This window comes from Gobius niger, assembly GCF_951799975.1.
Source record: "Gobius niger genome assembly, chromosome: 21".
Lineage (NCBI taxonomy): Eukaryota > Metazoa > Chordata > Actinopteri > Gobiiformes > Gobiidae > Gobius > Gobius niger.
In genome coordinates this window covers 16,404,863-16,421,182 of record NC_136872.1, presented here as the reverse complement: position 1 = coordinate 16,421,182, position 16,320 = coordinate 16,404,863, and the positions used below count along the sequence as shown (strand labels likewise).

At 41.0% G+C, this 16,320-nt stretch overlaps 4 protein-coding genes across 5 annotated transcripts in view; 2 read left to right on the top strand and 2 right to left on the bottom strand.

Annotated features, from left to right (window-relative positions):
* Nucleotides 1–2,621: 2,621 nt before the first annotated feature.
* b4gat1 (beta-1,4-glucuronyltransferase 1) lies at nt 2,622–6,658 on the bottom strand. The gene is made up of 2 exons (XM_079580679.1): nt 5,247–6,658; nt 2,622–3,202 (listed from the first exon to the last, which is right to left on the bottom strand). The coding sequence occupies exons 1-2, from the start codon at nt 6,354–6,356 to the stop codon at nt 3,011–3,013; spliced, it is 1,302 nt and encodes a 433-aa protein (XP_079436805.1). The 5' UTR covers nt 6,357–6,658; the 3' UTR covers nt 2,622–3,010.
* Nucleotides 6,659–8,714: 2,056 nt separating this feature from the next.
* pfdn2 (prefoldin subunit 2) lies at nt 8,715–10,011 on the bottom strand. Its single transcript, XM_079580002.1, has 4 exons — nt 9,874–10,011; nt 9,271–9,359; nt 9,060–9,183; nt 8,715–8,919 (listed from the first exon to the last, which is right to left on the bottom strand). The coding sequence occupies exons 1-4, from the start codon at nt 9,943–9,945 to the stop codon at nt 8,728–8,730; spliced, it is 477 nt and encodes a 158-aa protein (XP_079436128.1). The 5' UTR covers nt 9,946–10,011; the 3' UTR covers nt 8,715–8,727.
* Nucleotides 10,012–10,243: 232 nt separating this feature from the next.
* nit1 (nitrilase 1) lies at nt 10,244–12,104 on the top strand. The gene is made up of 6 exons (XM_079580706.1): nt 10,244–10,382; nt 10,579–10,806; nt 10,976–11,079; nt 11,154–11,290; nt 11,360–11,485; nt 11,617–12,104. The coding sequence occupies exons 1-6, from the start codon at nt 10,303–10,305 to the stop codon at nt 11,881–11,883; spliced, it is 942 nt and encodes a 313-aa protein (XP_079436832.1). The 5' UTR covers nt 10,244–10,302; the 3' UTR covers nt 11,884–12,104.
* A 1,965-nt stretch (nt 12,105–14,069) lies between these two features.
* clcn3 (chloride channel 3) overlaps nt 14,070–16,320 on the top strand; it is a 36,085-nt gene continuing 33,834 nt past the window's right edge. Inside the window, exon 1 of one of the 2 annotated variants that reach the window (XM_079580359.1) lies at nt 14,070–14,240. The gene's annotated coding sequence lies outside the window, so the exon portion shown is untranslated. The remainder of the gene's footprint in view (nt 14,241–16,320) is intronic. The other variant, XM_079580357.1, reaches the window with a different exon arrangement.

Below are 16,320 nucleotides of genomic sequence, written 5' to 3'. Positions count from 1 at the left end.
GTTCAGCAGTTCATAAGTTCAACTTTCTTTCTGCCTAACTATTAACGGACAAAACACTTAAATTGTGTGTATTTAATAATATTCTTGTAATGTTGCAAGTACCTGCTGAACTAATCAATGAGACGAGCAGTGTGCTTTTATTTTGGCGGGCTGGATCGAAACAGGAAGTCACTTCTTGGGCGGCGTTGTTATGATTTGAAGTTATGCACAATTGCAGTATTTGACTAAACTATTTAAAAACGCAATAATAAAATGTAAATCTTCATTTTCAGACAAAACAAGACGGAAAATGAACAAAGTTGAGAGAACCATGTGAAAAACTGAACTTCAGGTAAGTTAAGTTAGACTAGTTGTCAAAGTATGTGATGTCCGATATGTTGTGCTGCTTTTTCTAGTTCGCAGTGGTTTAAAAACTACATGTAATTATTCATAGAAGCAAATTTATTAAAACTCGCAACACAATAAAACCTAAAACCATTTTCTGTCATGTCAAAGAAAATGTCAAAATGATACGCAACCACCACCGATAACGATATAATTCAAAATGTTACATCTTTTAGCATAAACTGAATATTTAATCCCAAACATAATTGTGCTACAGTTTTCCTGCTTGGAGTCACTTCAGTCAACACAAAACATGAACAATAAATATTAATGCAAACATTTTTGAACAGAACAAATACTCAGCAATAACACTGTAGTGCTCAGGATATGACAACAGTGGTTAGAGCAAACCAATACTGACGACAGAAGTGGGGAAGAAGCAGCCACGTCATGTTGTAGTGGCTTTTAGAAGTCCATTTGAAGTACAATATATTCATGCTACATTTCATTCACAGCTGCCTCTTAAAACGATACTCAAAAACGTGAGAGTTGATTCACATTTCCAGTGTTAAAATCATACAGTAGTTTTCAAGGTTTGGTGAAAATGCTCGTCCGCATTTTCTGTGATTAACCTGCATGTTTAAGTTTGGAAACTGAAATAAAGTACCAAGTTTTAGCTTCAAAATTAAAACGAGTGAATAAAAATAACAGTCCCCCAGCTACTCCCGGTGCAATATACAATGAGGTGATCTTTGTGGCCCTCTAGTGGCTGCTTTCTGCCACTGCTGTTCATGGCATCGATGGGTTTTTCCATAAGGGCACGTTGTTGGGTGTGATAGTTTTGAGAAATATTGATTGTGTTGTGCAGAATTTGCTGTAGAAATTTAATCTTGCTATTATTAAAAGACAGTTTGGAGAAATTAGCCCCATGCCAACCACTTCTTGTAAGTCTATGTTGGGCAAAGGCTTAAAATGGCAACAACGAGATCAAAATAAATGCTGGTAACCGAGCAGTAAAGCGACTCCCCATTCAGCACCAGAGTTAGCAAGAGTTTCGCACCAATGATAAGTATTTAGTACCACTGTCTAAACCAGGGGTGCCCAAAGTGCGGCCCGCCCGGGGTCCAAATGCGGCCCTCAGACCAATTGTTTGTGGTCGTCAGGCATTGCAGGGGTGATACTTTTTTAAAACAAGTTCCATAACGCTACTCAATTGTAACCTCTAAAAACTAAGATTTGTTTGTGGTGTTTATTTTCTCCAGTTTGTCATTCCCCAAAAGTAAAAGCTTCAGCGCATCAAAATAGCGACAAAAAAACGACTAAAACAAGGATGAAAGTGCAACAAAGGATAAAATAGAATGTGGCACAAAAAAAAAAAGCAACAAAAAGTACTAAAAAAAAGCGATGGAAAAAGTGGCAGATCAGTTTTGTTTGTGTTGCTTTCAAATGAGTTAGCTCTCCAGTCAAGAAGCTTTTAGATTTGGGTAAAGGCCGGCAGAACTGGAGAAAAATCACTTGGTCAAGGTGGGGGTTAAGAGGTTAAAGTGATAGTCTGTAAGTTTGCAAAGTGAGGTGAGATAGATTGAAAAGTAAACAATCAAATTCCTCCCCTTTTTAACCAGAAAGCCCTTCTTCGTTTGCAAAATGAGGAGAGCAGGAACAGGATTTTCAAAAGTAAACAATCAAGCTTCTCCCCATCCCTCCTGATTGGACCGGACAGGCTGGTTCACAGGAAAAGCTCGTCTCACTGGTCAAAGTGGTATCCCGGTCATTCTCAAGGACTTTAGAAAAAGTATTCCTATTTAGTATTACTTACGTTACCTCAAAATTCAGACCCAGGCGGTCAATTATACACAATCTATAAAATGTGTAAAACATTTCAACTTACAGACCATCACTTTAAGGTTCCTCCACACAGTATACACTTCAATATGCGGCTCTCAATGAAAAAAACATGTGGACACCCCTGGTTTAAAGTGAATGAATAGGTAGTTATCACAACGTTAAAAAAGAAATATCTAGATTTGGTTAAGCTCTTACCCCCCCGCCTTTACTTTAGTCAAGTTTCTGTAGATTTTATTGATGTGTTTTTGTTGCTTTTTCACTTTTTTGTCACTTCTTTGTTGTATTATTGTTGCTTTTCCGGCACGTTTTTGTCACTTATTTGTGTGTTTTCATCCTAGTTTTCGCCACTATTTTGACTCTTTTTTTCCCCCAAGAAGCCCTTAGATTTGTGTAAAGCCAAACTGGAGAATATGTGCTCAGTTCAGGTGGGGGGTAAGAGGTTAAGCAGCTATCAGATATCGCTATTCCTCTCTTATTGTGCAGCCCTCGTTTCAAATTCAGCCCTGTCTTCGAGAAAACAATCTTTTCCACATTGTTTGGATGACGATGTGATAAAGTCAAAACCTCAAAACCTGACTTGATCGATCATTTCCATCTATATTGTGGCTTGTTGTAATAACAGGAAGCCCCGACAAGTCCTTAAGGCCATATTATACATATTTTAAACTCCTCGTGGCAATGATTACACCCTCTAATATCTGGAACAAAAATGTAGGCCAGTGCTTTCACGATGACTTCAAAACGTGTGTGGCCTTTGCAGCAAGTAATGGCATTTCATTTAAAAAGTACAAAAATACAAGTCCATTATCACAGCAGGCTCGATACGTACATCTCCAGTCTCTTAGCATCGCCGCGTTGACGACGGGTACTTGGTTTTCAGTCCCTCTTTGAAGCTCCGAAACAGGACCCGATTGCGCTTGTTTTCCTCGTCCTTTTTGGCGTGGAACTCCCCTTGGATCTTGAAACCCCGATGCACCACGAATGCCGAATTTAAAACGGAAAACCTGTATCCAGCCACATGTAATTCGCAGGCCTAAAAGGGATACAAGGAGATAAGAGATTAGAGAGCGAGAGAATCAGGGGGGGGGAAGATGTAGCATTTTGGCAGACACTGAAAGGGAAGGAAATCTGGCTGTGTTTGATACAGTGTGTGGGATTAGAGAGAAGCTGCAAGAATGACAAGAATATGGCAAGAAGAGGATGTTATTTGGCAAAGCAGTTTGAACATAATGCAGATGTTTCAGGCATGAAAGAGAGACTTGGAATTGAACTGTAGTGTACAATAATGTTGGCGAATAAGGCAATTGACAGTTTAGTTAATATATGTCTTAATTTTGTTGGAATTACACCGGCAGAATTCTTACATTCTTCAGCACATGTGGCGTAGGAAGGAGTATGGATGCACTGTGACGGTTCTGGAATGTGCACCACGTCTTATGTCACATTCGGTGCCCGTTTCAAATAATACAAATAAATAATCTCCAGTGTGAGAGAGTCCAGTGAATCAGAACAGCTGAATTGATTCCTTGGGTTCAGGTTGTTTGTCAGCCTGGGTGTCTGCGCATTTGTGTGTGATCTGAAAAAAGTCAAACCCAGGAACTCGGTAAGCAAATAAAATGTATCAAAATTATGAATATCCCCTCCTGGAACCACCACCTTAACGTGGTGGAGGGGTTCAAGAACCTGAATGATCCTGGAGCTCTGTTGTCGGGGGTTTCGTGCCCCTGGTAGGGTCTCCCATGCCAAACAGGTCCTAGTTGGTGGGTCAAAGAGCGGTTCAAAAGCACCTTTTGAGAGACCAACAGGCCCGGTTAGAACCATGAGGCCGTCCTTCTGTGGACCCACCACCTGCGGGAGGAGCCATAAGGGGCTGGTGCAATGTGATTTCACGACCCGGCAACGGACAAGTGGAAGATGGATGGATGGATGGATGGATGGATGGATGGATGGATGGATGGATGGATGGATGGATGGATATAATTGTGTTCACTATATTGAGATGGATAGTTTAACGGTAACCTATGGCAGCACTTCGAACAAAAGGCTATACATGCTTCAAATACATGCTTCAAAACAGCAGCTTCTGACAATTCATACTTTCGAAGTATAGGGGAGGGAGACTGATGTATTTTGGCTAAGAACAAATGACATTAAAAATACCTGTTTTGAGAGAAATTCTACTTCTACAGATAAAAAGAGGCTTTCAGGGAGGGATCTCCTGGTGGTTCCCAGAGTCAATAATAAACACGGTGAGGCTGCGTTTCAGTTTCATGCAGCTAAAATCGGGAACAGTCTTCACCAGGATGTGAGACAAGCCTTCAAATCCAGGCTGAAAACAGTTCTTTTTACCCGTGCATATGACAACTGAAAGTATTTAATCTGCACTCTTACCTTTTACTGCAATTCATTTTTATGTTGATGTTTTATTGATCTGCTTTCCTGTAATTTTGTGAAGCACTTTCAATTGTTTTGTGTATGAATTGTGCTCTACAAATAAACTTGCCTTACCTTCAAAGGAACAGGCCACCGTTTTTCCATACTGAGATATGTTCTTACCTGAGCTTAGACGAGTTGATGCGTACCTGTCTGGTCTTTGTGCGTGCCCTCAGTCACGCAAAACGACCAAAGATGTTGTCAGCATTTGGCCTCCCCCAGTATATTCCTGTAGCTCAGACCAGACAGGTACGCATCAACTCGTCTCAGCTCAGGTAAGAACATATCTCAGTATGGAAAAACGGCGGCCTGTTCCTTTTAACAGCTGCAGCTATATTAGTGTATTGATCCAAATCCACAGCCTTATTTCAAAGAGACTCGAGATACAAGAAAACTGCACAGCTCCAAGTGAGATAAATAAAAGCTCTATTAATAATGACATCGAAGAAACTGTTTCTGCTTTTAAAAGACGTACAGAAGACTTCCATCTTATAGTAGCTTAATCTGGGGCTGTGTTTCTTGATACAGAATTCTATTTAGGTTTTTATATCGGGGACAGCGAAGATACTTTGAAGCCAAACATTAACACGGTCTGAATATGTAATTGATGACATGCATTTATGCCTGTTCCAGCTCGTACCCACCTGACTGATACGATTGAAGCCGTACTGCTTGAAGTTCTCGTCATACAGCGGCGTGGTGCGGGGCCCGATGTAGAAGGGCTCCCAGGGGTCCACCCACGTCAGCCTGTAGGACACCTCCAGAGGCGCGGTGCCCCGGACGTGGATGTTCACCCACTGTGAGTAGTTCGTGGGGGCTTGGCACCTTGGGCACAGCTCCTCATAGAAAGGCCTGACCTCTCCAACTTGGTACAACTGAACCAGCTCCTGCTTTGTCGCTGGCATTTTTCTGTCATGGCGTATCTCAAAAGCAGGCAAGACAAAAACCTCATCGCTCACCAGTTCCTGCTTCACAATCATGGCTAGAAACTGCTGGTGGAGGTCTGCGTTCGGCATCATATCAATGTCAATAACCAGGATGTAGGCGGACTCGACACCTCCTCTTGCAACGTTACGAAGAAGGTTATTAGGATACGAGATGTTCCCGTGTATGGCATAATTTTTGAACTTGTCCCTGTGGGTTTCAAGTCTCTTAAACACTGAAGAGCAGTCCTCAAGGCCCACAAAATGCTCTCGATCTTGTTCAGGGAAGCTGGCCATTTCTCCAGAGAGGCAAACCAGGTGAAAGTCCACAAATTCTTGGATTTTGGGGCAGTAGAAGCTGAGTGCATAGGCCAGAGCTGTTGCAAATTTAACATCCTGGTCATGCGCGAATATAGCCACAGATAGAGGGTTTTGCCACCGCTCCAGAAGAGAATCCAGGTGATGCAGGTTGTTGAGGGTGGTGTGAGTGGCCAGGGACAGGATATTCGGGTTATCCTGTGGTGACCCCGGCTTCAGATTAGTGGTGAAGTCACTTTTTATGAGGTTTTTGTAGATTCTGTATTGCCCGCTGTTGTCAAAGATGCCACCGGTGGATAGGGAATACCTCAGCCGCTCCTTCCGTGCGTTCTTCTCATGCTGCGCGGCTTTTGTTTTGGACCCCGAGCCCCCGAAGAGCTCTGAATATCGGTACCGCTGCTGTTTCCCGTGAAATTTGGACAAGAATGACAAGTAGATGAGCTGCAGTAGCGCCACTATGAGCAGCGCGCTCAGCACCACTTTGAACACGGAGCATTTCTTTGACAGATGCATTACAGAAAAGGCAGTGCCACAACGAAACCAGGTCTAAACAGCGAGGCGGACAGGCGCAAGCTATTTCAGTCCGGGCGTCCCAGCTACTCTACCCACCATCATGCTAACGCTATAGCCAAGATAAAAACATGACTGCGCCTTCGTATGTTTGCGCCAGTGGTACCTCATATGTTGTTTCAGTCCCGATCACCACGAACAAGTAGCCAATATATGAGGTTTTTCATTCATCGCCATCAAAACAAACCGCTTTTGCCATTTCGTGTCGCTATGGATGTATTGCGGTACAGCGGCGCACAACGTTGTGCGTAATAACCGTAATGGCACCAGTAAAGGCGCATCCTAATTTGACCCGTACTCTCAATATACAGGCTCAATACACAGGCCTGTATACAGAAACAGACAATTAAACGTGTATCATTCACTATTACGACTACACTATTCTTGTACTATATAAACTTAAACACAAGGCTAGATTGTCTGCAGTTACCTTTAACACACTGTCCTACGCCGTGTACGGATTCAAGGACGAGGTGGCCGAGTGGTTAAGGCGATGGACTGCTAATCCATTGTGCTCTGCACGCGTGGGTTCGAATCCCATCCTCGTCGACAGATACTTTTTGACTTTTAAACATATTTTCGTTTAATATTACTATACAAGGAGCTGTAATTATTATTTTCTGACCTATAGCTATAACTTGTAATTGTGTAATAAGCGGGAAGGCAAATCAGGGTGCTTTTACTTTAGTTTAGTTTTCTTTCTTTCTAAATAGAGGCCCTATACCTATTATAATATCTAATTGGTGTCCTTTCAGGTGGATAGAAACATGTTGAAAATGTTTTATAGTGCTTTTGTGGAGAGTGTTCTGACTTTCTGTATCATCTGTTGGTACGGGGCCATGACTGAGGCACTAAAGAACTCCCTTAGGGAAATATGTACAGTTGCAAGCAAAATCCTAGGTGTTCCTCTGAAGGGTCTGCAGGACTTTTATTTTGCTCGAGCTCTGAATAAAGCAGACATAATATTATCGGACTCAAAACATTCTCTGTTTAGAGAGTTTGAGCTGCTACCCTCAGGTCGAAGGTACAGGTGCCCCGCCCTGACTAAAAACAGGACCAGGCAGTCATATTCTGCACAGCTGGTCTGTCAGAGAAGTATTTTTAAGGAGGAATGTAGATAACGATTCTAACATAACTTAAACTGAGGTTGACGGGCCATGGTTTGTTTTTTTGTATGTTGCCAATGTTTGGATTTGTCTGCTGTGGTCAATGTTGTATTTGTGTATTTCCACTCACTGCAAATGAACTTCCCCACGGGGACAATAAATTTCTACTACTACTTACCTGATTATTTTTGTTTACAACAATGAAAGAGGGAGAGAGTAAATCCACCCCCTAACCCTCACCAGAACTGAGAACATTTTCTCCACTTTGGCTTTACCCAAATCTGAAAGCTATAAAAAAAAAGAAGCAAAGCCACAAAAATGAGGATGAAAACACAACAGAAATGTGACAAAACACGACAAAAAAAAGCAGTGAACAAAAGCGATGAAAAACCAACAATAAAGCCACGAAAAGCAACAAAAAAACAGCATAAAAAGTGACAAAAACACAACAAAGAAACGAAAAAGCAATGAAAACACACAACAGAAATGTGACAAAATCCCAGCGGCAATGTGACAAAAAACTTAGCTTTCAAATAGCTCTCCAGTCAAGAAGCGTTAGGGTGTGGGTAAAGCCGAGCTGGAGAAAGTGCACTTTTTTAAAGTAGGGCTTGATCTGAACACATTCCTAACTTTCTCAACACATTTGTAATTATTCACAGGACGAGTTTAAAAGCACACACACATTATCTGCCAATTTATAATGTGTTTGCAATAATTGTGATATAAGCATAAGTGTCCGACCTGCTCTTTGAGGTGTGTTTTTTACAGGGTTTGTTTTGCCTTGACAAGAGTGATGGGTGCATTGAGTTCCCTTGTAACATGTGCAGTACAAATAAACATGCCTTGCCTTGATTCATTACTCGGGGCTTCTCTTCACCAATTTTAAGTTGTGATGTCAAAGCTCTTAAGCACAAACAAAGTATACAAAGTCCATATAGTGAGATTTATTTGTTGTTTATGAATTTATTCCATCATGCAGTCAGCAAAGTTCAGGCCAAACATTTGCATCAAAAGACGGCTTCATTGAAATGGAGTAGCAAAGAAGCACAAACGTTCTTACAAATGACATAAATACTAAAGAAGAAATGACATGTCCCAATACAGTTGTGTGATTGTGGAAAAGATGCAAAACCAAACTAGGATTTAGGGACTTTAACCCCACATTTGTACAGAATTCTAGATCTAGCTATGCCCGTTTTTATAACAAATTAAGACACTAAAACACCAGTCCCGCTTTTCGACCCGCCTCCTTCGCTGTCCCGTGAAGAGGGTGATGTTTGGCCTTGAGAATCTCCCTCCCCTTCGCTGACCAATCGAATGTTGTACTTCTCCCTGTACTCCGTGAGCTCCCGTCCTTTCGTCTGCATCTGCGTGTTTATGGTCTCAATTATTTTGGAAATCTGTGGGAAGAAAAAGCAGACATTACATGGTTATTACATACTTTATCAATGACCGGAGAATTAGCCTTGGCTCTATCTCTCTATCTCTCTATCTCTCTATCTATCTATCTTGTTGCTGTAGTTCGATCAATACACATTACCTGTTCTTTATTCGCTTCCAAAGCTGGTAAAACTTCTTTTACTGTCCTTTCAACCAGCACACCACCAACAAGCCGGAAGCATTTTCTAGAGGGATCCACGTCTTTTAGGGTATCTATTACTAAGCTGGAGACAGGTGTAGATGTTAGATATTTTGAAATGCAGTAATTCACAGTTCCTTACAGATGTGCTTCAAGTTGATTTGGGTCCCACCTGTGTTCATTGATCTCCATCTCCAGCTCTGCAGCTTTTGATGCCATACTGCGCTGCTCCTGACGCATCCTCTGAAAGGTCCCCACCACCTGGAGAGCAAATGATCAATAAAGTATCAGCTGCACAATAAAAAAAAGTGATTTATTTACACAATTATTTCATACATGTTATTTTGCAACGTTAAATATGATATACATAAAGTAAAATGAGACGGTTTCTCGTTCATTGACTTATTATGGCGTTAATGCACTGAACCCCATGCCCAAACCTAAAGTGGTAAATTGAGACAAGATAAAAATAGCAACTCTCGCTTTAAAACCCTGCTGACTGGGGGCTCTCTAGTAAAAGAAATAAGTGAAATGTAAAAATCAGGTGTCACAGAGAGTTCTTTTAAATCATATCTTTAGAAATTTGCAGAAGTGAAAGTGGTTGTGTGTTAATTTTCCTAGGAGCATGATAGCATGATGATGGCGATAAGGAAGCTAGCGTTAGCCTCAGTTAGCAAATGACAGACTCCGGGCTTTTTACGTTGCTTTTATGAATTTTTGACGTGTAGATTGGGGGAAATGCTACTCGTAAACCTTTAATTTGGGGATATTATACCTGCTCTGCGGTCAGGCCGGACTGTTTTCCGCCGGATTTACTGGCCGTGCTGCTGCTGCTGTTGGCTGCCATCTTGGAAGGGTGTCGCTGCGAAGGACCCCGCAGCGAGTCTATGAACTGTCCGCTGTGAATGCCTGACTAAAAACAAACTTGCCCCTTTGATTTTAAGAAATATATTTTATCATGGTGATGTTTGTATATAATTCACCTAATCTGTTTGGTGACATACTGATATTGCGTGAAAATATTAGTTTAAAACCTTGCATAAACTATTGTAGGTACAAAAACTGTGCAGTAGGTGGAGCCATAGCATCACTACGCTCTGATTTCACAGCCGAAGTAAGGGAAACGTTTTGTGGTAGCCAAGAAGTAAACACAGAAGTGACAGGGACAGTTAATGTTATACTAAATGTGAATCCGAATGGTCCAATGTTCAGACGCACAGCTGTTGTTTTAAGGCATTTGTTGTTTCCTTCACCTGTGCAGAGGACACAACTACTAGCAAACAGGTGAGTCATGCATTAAACGACAGTAATACTACTGGTCTATATGTATAAATGTAGAAAGAGGCTTTCTAGCACAACTACCTTGGGATATTTGATAGAAATCATACATTGGACTGATCATAGCTTTGTTGTATTCACATTGAAGGCCATTTGTACAGCAAGTGTAAAATGTCTCATCTCTTAATTGTCTTCTATCCAGGATGTCCACTGACCCCGTGGCTGCAGTCTGTCAGGTGACAGCCACTCCAGACAAAGGGGAAAACCTCTCTGTCTGCAAAAAACTGGTGGAAGAAGCCAAACAGAAAGGCGCCAGCATGGTCTTTCTGCCCGAGGGATTTGACTACATTGGATCAAATCGAGAAGAGACGCTGTCACTGGCTGAGAGTCTGGAGGGAGAGACGGTCTCAAGTTTAGCTCAAATTGCAAGGTAGAGACAAGACTATATTCCCTTTCAAAGTTGAAATAGAGTGGCACAATATTTTCTATGATAATTAAGACCCCATCTGTTGCGATACAGGGTTAAATGTTTATTTTTTCATACAGATTTTTCAATTTCTTGCATGAGTGTGAATTTACCTGAACTGTCCTTGTTTTAGGAAGTTGGAGATATGGCTCTCTCTTGGCGGGTTTCATGAACAAGGACCAAACTGGAAAACCGACCGAAGAATTTATAACAGCCACATTATAATTAATAATAAAGGTCTTTTCATATTAATTACAATTACTGCTCTTGTAAAGTATCATTTATTTGTGATATCTCTTCTTTCCTTATAGGGGACATTGTGTCAGTCTACAGAAAAGCCCATTTGTTTGATGTGGAGCTGCCAGAAAAAGGAGTCTCTCTCAAAGAAAGTGCTTTCACTATTCCTGGACCCAACCTTTGTGCACCAATTGAAACTCCAATTGGCAAGGTGTCACACCATACACATCTTCACATTATATATCCTTGTTTGTTTACATTCTTCTCTATATTGTCTTAGGTTGGATTGGGCATTTGCTACGATCTGAGATTCCCTGAATTATCACTGGCTTTACAAAGACAAGGAGCTGAGATCTTGACCTACCCATCTGCCTTCACTGTCGCAACAGGAGCCGCTCATTGGGAGGTAATTAATACACAGTGATAACTTGGAAATCATCTCTTTGTTTTACACTGCAAGAAAACATGTAGTCCTCATGATTAATGTGGTAAAACGGGGCTCACAAGTCAAGTAACATCACCATACTTTGCTCCCAGGTCTTGCTTCGTGCCCGTGCCATAGAGACTCAGTGTTTTGTCCTGGCAGCGGCGCAGGTCGGGCCACACCATGACAAGCGCTCCTCTTACGGTCACGCTTTGGCGGTGGACCCCTGGGGCGTGGTGTTGGGAGACTGCGGAGGGGAACGGCCTGGACTCATAATGGTGGATATAAACCTGGAGAAGCTTAGAAACACAAGGAGAAACATGCCAGTGCAAGAGCATCGCAGAAACACAGACTTTTACCACAGTCTGGAGAAAACATAACGTGCGCATCTGTGGTATAGGAAGTAGTAATAGATTTTAAAATTAACAAAGAGACCAAAATACAAGTCTGTCTGATAATAATCTCTGATCCCTTCTGATTTTATGGACACTGCAAGTTGAAGTTGCAGTGCTGATGTATGAATCCCCTTTAGGTGGCGCTTTTGAGTGGTTTTAGAATACAACAGCTTTTCTGAATAAAATTTGACCCTATGGACCAACCTGTAACGTGTTAATTCTTCAAAAAATGTGAGCACACTTTGTTTATCACTGTAAATTATTGCTCTGTTTCTTAAAGGGACTATACAGAGTTTAAATATGTTAAAACTAAGTATTTTCATCCCCTACACTTTCCAGCCATGTCCTAAAGTGTAGAATGAGCCCAGACCTGTTCACCACAACTGCCTCTAAAGCACAAAAAGTTGTTACTATAAGTCTGAAGTGCCGTCATGCACGAGCTTAATATAGACACTGCAGTTACGCGTAAGACCTGAGGTGGCAGTAGTGAGTATGAAATGACCAACTTGCATCTAGTCTCTTTAATGTTTAATGTGCTGACCACATTCTTTGTTTATTTTCCAGAATATTAAATAAATGCCATCACCTCTTAACCCCCACCTGAACCGAGCAGTTTGGCTTTACCCAAATCTAAAAGCTTCTTTTAAAAAAAAAAGTGTTAAAATAGCAACAAAAATGAAACGATAACAATGATGAAAATGCAACAAAAGTGACGAAAACACAACAAAAAAGCCACAAAAGAGCAGCAGAAAAGTGACACAAATATGATGAAAATTCAGCAAAAAAGCAACAGAAGAGGATTAAAAAAGTGACTGAAATGTGGCGATTAAGTGACACAAAAAGTGACAAAAATGTGTGACGAGAACACAACTAAAAAGCAATAGAAAAGTGGCACAAAAGTGACAAAAAGTGATGAAAATGTGACTAAAATGTGTGACGTTAACGCAACAAAAGCACAATGAAAAAAACAGTCAAAGTGATAACGATACGGCATCAACGCAAGGAAAAAGATCGGTTTAGATGAGTTTTGTAGGACTTAGCTTTCAAATGAGGCGCTACACTGGCCTACTGGCTGTAACCTTGTAGATTTGGGTAAAGCAGAACTGGAGAAAATGCACTCGGTTAAAGAGATTACATGGTTAGGTTGTGGTTAGTGTCAATGTGCTTCAAAATCATATGTATAATATATATAGTGCGGATGGATTTAGTTTTTTTTTATTTTTAATACATTTTTAACTCACTACAGCCAAAACTCAATTTTTTCAGTTTTCATGTTTTGGGCCAAATTGGTCTCTGAACATGCAAGCTTTCACCGGGAAACCAATAATATACCTAATCTTCACAAAAACATGTTTAAATATTGCGCTGATTCAATGTTCCCCCATAGACTTATATGGGACAATGCAATTTCAAGGGCCTTTTTCTCAAAACACATTTTTCATTGTGGCGACGCTATGTCCACGTCAGTCGGACCTAAAGACTTCACATTTTCCAGCCTTGGACTGAACAATATTTGGAAGATTTTTTCAGAGGGATTTTTTATTATCTAATCCCTAAGCCCCATTTATTGAGTTTTGAATGTCAAAAAATAAGGCGAAAATTCCATTTTTACAATTTTTTTCACTTGAAAACAGCTTATTTTAAAACTAAACAAGAAATCCAAAATCCCCTCTGAGAAAGTCTTGGTAACTCATTCATCAATAAAATGAAACAATAAATTTGAATGTAGCTCTATCCATTATTCAGATTTCGTCGCCGAAAAGATGGGAAATTTGGGGCATTTTTAGGCATAAAACACCTTGTTCTTACATGAAAAGATTTTTTTCTCCCATGTATGCCAGTGATTACAGCAAAAGTTTCAAATTGATATCTGTAAATATACATTTTTTCCCTATTCACCTGCAGTGTCTCGCCTTAATGCCTTTTTTGTAGTGATCAAAAGTGCATTGTAATAAAGTATAACAATGATTAAAAAGAGCTTCACACATTTTATGCACCGACAATGGAAATCCTTGCGCCAGACTATTGCACAGCGTGTTCATTTGATCACACCGAATAGATAAATTATTCATTTTCTGCTGGTTCCTCCCCTGGATGTTTCACTATCACAAAGCCAAGCGGGTGGAGAAAGTGGCGGTGGTGGAGGAGGAGGAGGGCTGGGAAACAGGAAGTGAACGTCACTGACACAGGAATGAGACCAAAAAAAAAAAAAAAAAAAAAAATACAACAGCATCAGGATGAGGGAAACGTCTGATCCATCCGCGTAAACCCCCCAAAACCTGTCACTGCGCGCGGTGAAGGATGCGTCTATGTGCGCGGGTCAGCTTTGAGGCATCGGGAAGGTAAACGTGCTTTGTGTTTCAAAACGAGTCCGGGGGATGCTCGCCGTCTGCGCTGGTCAATTGGGATGATGTGTGCGCCGCTTCATCCAAAAGGCCATCCATCCTCGTAGCGCTGTCAGATCAGGCGAAGTTACGCGCAAAAAAAAAAAAATCCCGTGTCTTACCAAATGATGATAACAGGTGCTAGTTTGTTAGCTCAGTTGTAAATGCTATCTGCAGAGGCCTCGGAAATCCCATTCACTTTTGGGGAAATCCATCGCTCGCTGCAACAGTCAATGTGGAACAACTGCATATCATGTGTGTAAATCTGCCACCCTTTGATGTTGGGCACTGGCCCGCTGCGTAAAAGGCGTGTCACAACCAAAACGCGTGTTATGGGTTTGTAAGTTAGAATGGAAAGCTACTTCATCCAGATGTTTGGCTACTTTTAACCAATGGATTCAGTTCGAGATTTATGGCGGTAATTTCTCACCTTTGTAGATGTGCGGTCCAGTATTGATGACAGAATGTAATAATATAGTTGGCCTGTTTGTTTGACTTCTTGATCATTTTGTAGATGTTTTTTTTTGTTTTTTTGGAGCCGGTTTAATAATCATTCTGACCATTTGTTTCTTGCCTACGTGCAAAGAGGCATGAGAATAGGACGTGGTTATTCCTGAATCATTGGCTTATATTTGTAACATGATATTGCAGGCAAGGCTTTCTGAATGGTAATGTTCCATGTGATCATACTGTAGGAGTCTTCTTGATTGGATACATTATTTCTTTTACCTTCCAAAACTTGTGTTCCCATATAAAACCTCCATAAAATATATAGAAATAGGCCTATCATTTCCAGTTCATCATGCGTCATCAACTATCATGAGCTGTTAAGATAAGAGATAAGATAATCCTTTATTGATCTCACAAAGGAGAAATTCACTTGTTACAGTCGGCGTTCAAGAAGATCACTCAGAGTTGTGCAAAAAATGAAAGGAAAATGTGCAACCAGTTAAATAGATTAAACACGAGGTATCCCATGTACGACAAGCAAGCAGAAATACAACAATAAGTGATCAACAACAATAAAGATAGGATAAAAACTAGAACAGGTCACATAAGTAAAATATCGGGGTGTAAAGTTACAGTCCTAGTGCAGGATGTCAATAAGTGATGCTGGTAAAGGGAATAAAGTGCAGCTGATACAGAGATTATTGCACATGTTACTTCACAGTCTTATTGTACAGTCTGACAGCAGTGGGGATGAAGGCTTTGCGGTAGCGCTCCTTCTTGCACTGAGGGTGTCTCAGTCTGCCACTGAGAGAGCTGCTACTTTAAAATGTGATTATGCTATGTGTGACGTATACAGGAATTGCGTTTTTCTTCTTCCAACAAGTCCCTTTATCAAAGCAAGCTTTTATTCTGAAGTCGTGTGATGGCATTTCTAGTTAAACATAAATCACGGTTTTATATTTAACATGGAGGTGAGTGTCCTCGTCAGATTTGCCATTACACTGTGTATCGGTCCCAGACAGGTCAGCCCAAAGACACTGCTCTCTGTGGTTTAAATCGAGTTTAATCACAGATCCTGATTGGGTTAGTCCGGTCTGCAGTGTTTGTCCTCGCTCCCCGGAGACACGCTTTGAATGTTTGTTTTTGCGTTATCACCGCATTACAAGCCCAATGGCCGACTATTAGAGGTCTATGTCCCTTTTGTTGAGCTGCAATAAAAAAAAAAGATTGTAAAACGCGGATAAACAGTAGCTTCCCTGTCTACTCGAATAATCAGTTTCTTCTGAATTCTGTTACATCTTTGGTTGTTTCCCAATCCCTATTAAACATGTAAAAACATGGTATAAGGAAAAAACACGAAACTATATGTTCTTACCCGAGCTTAGACGAGTTGATACGTACCTGTCTGGTCTTTGTGTGTGCCCGACTGCCTGTGGAAGAAACTCGCTTCTACCTTCACCCCATTTGGAGCCATAGGAATATACTGGGAGAGGCCAATGCTAACAACATCTTTGGTCTTTTTGTGTGACTGAGGGCACACAGTTCTTCCATACTGTGATATGTTCTTCTTTCCTGAGCTTAGACGAGT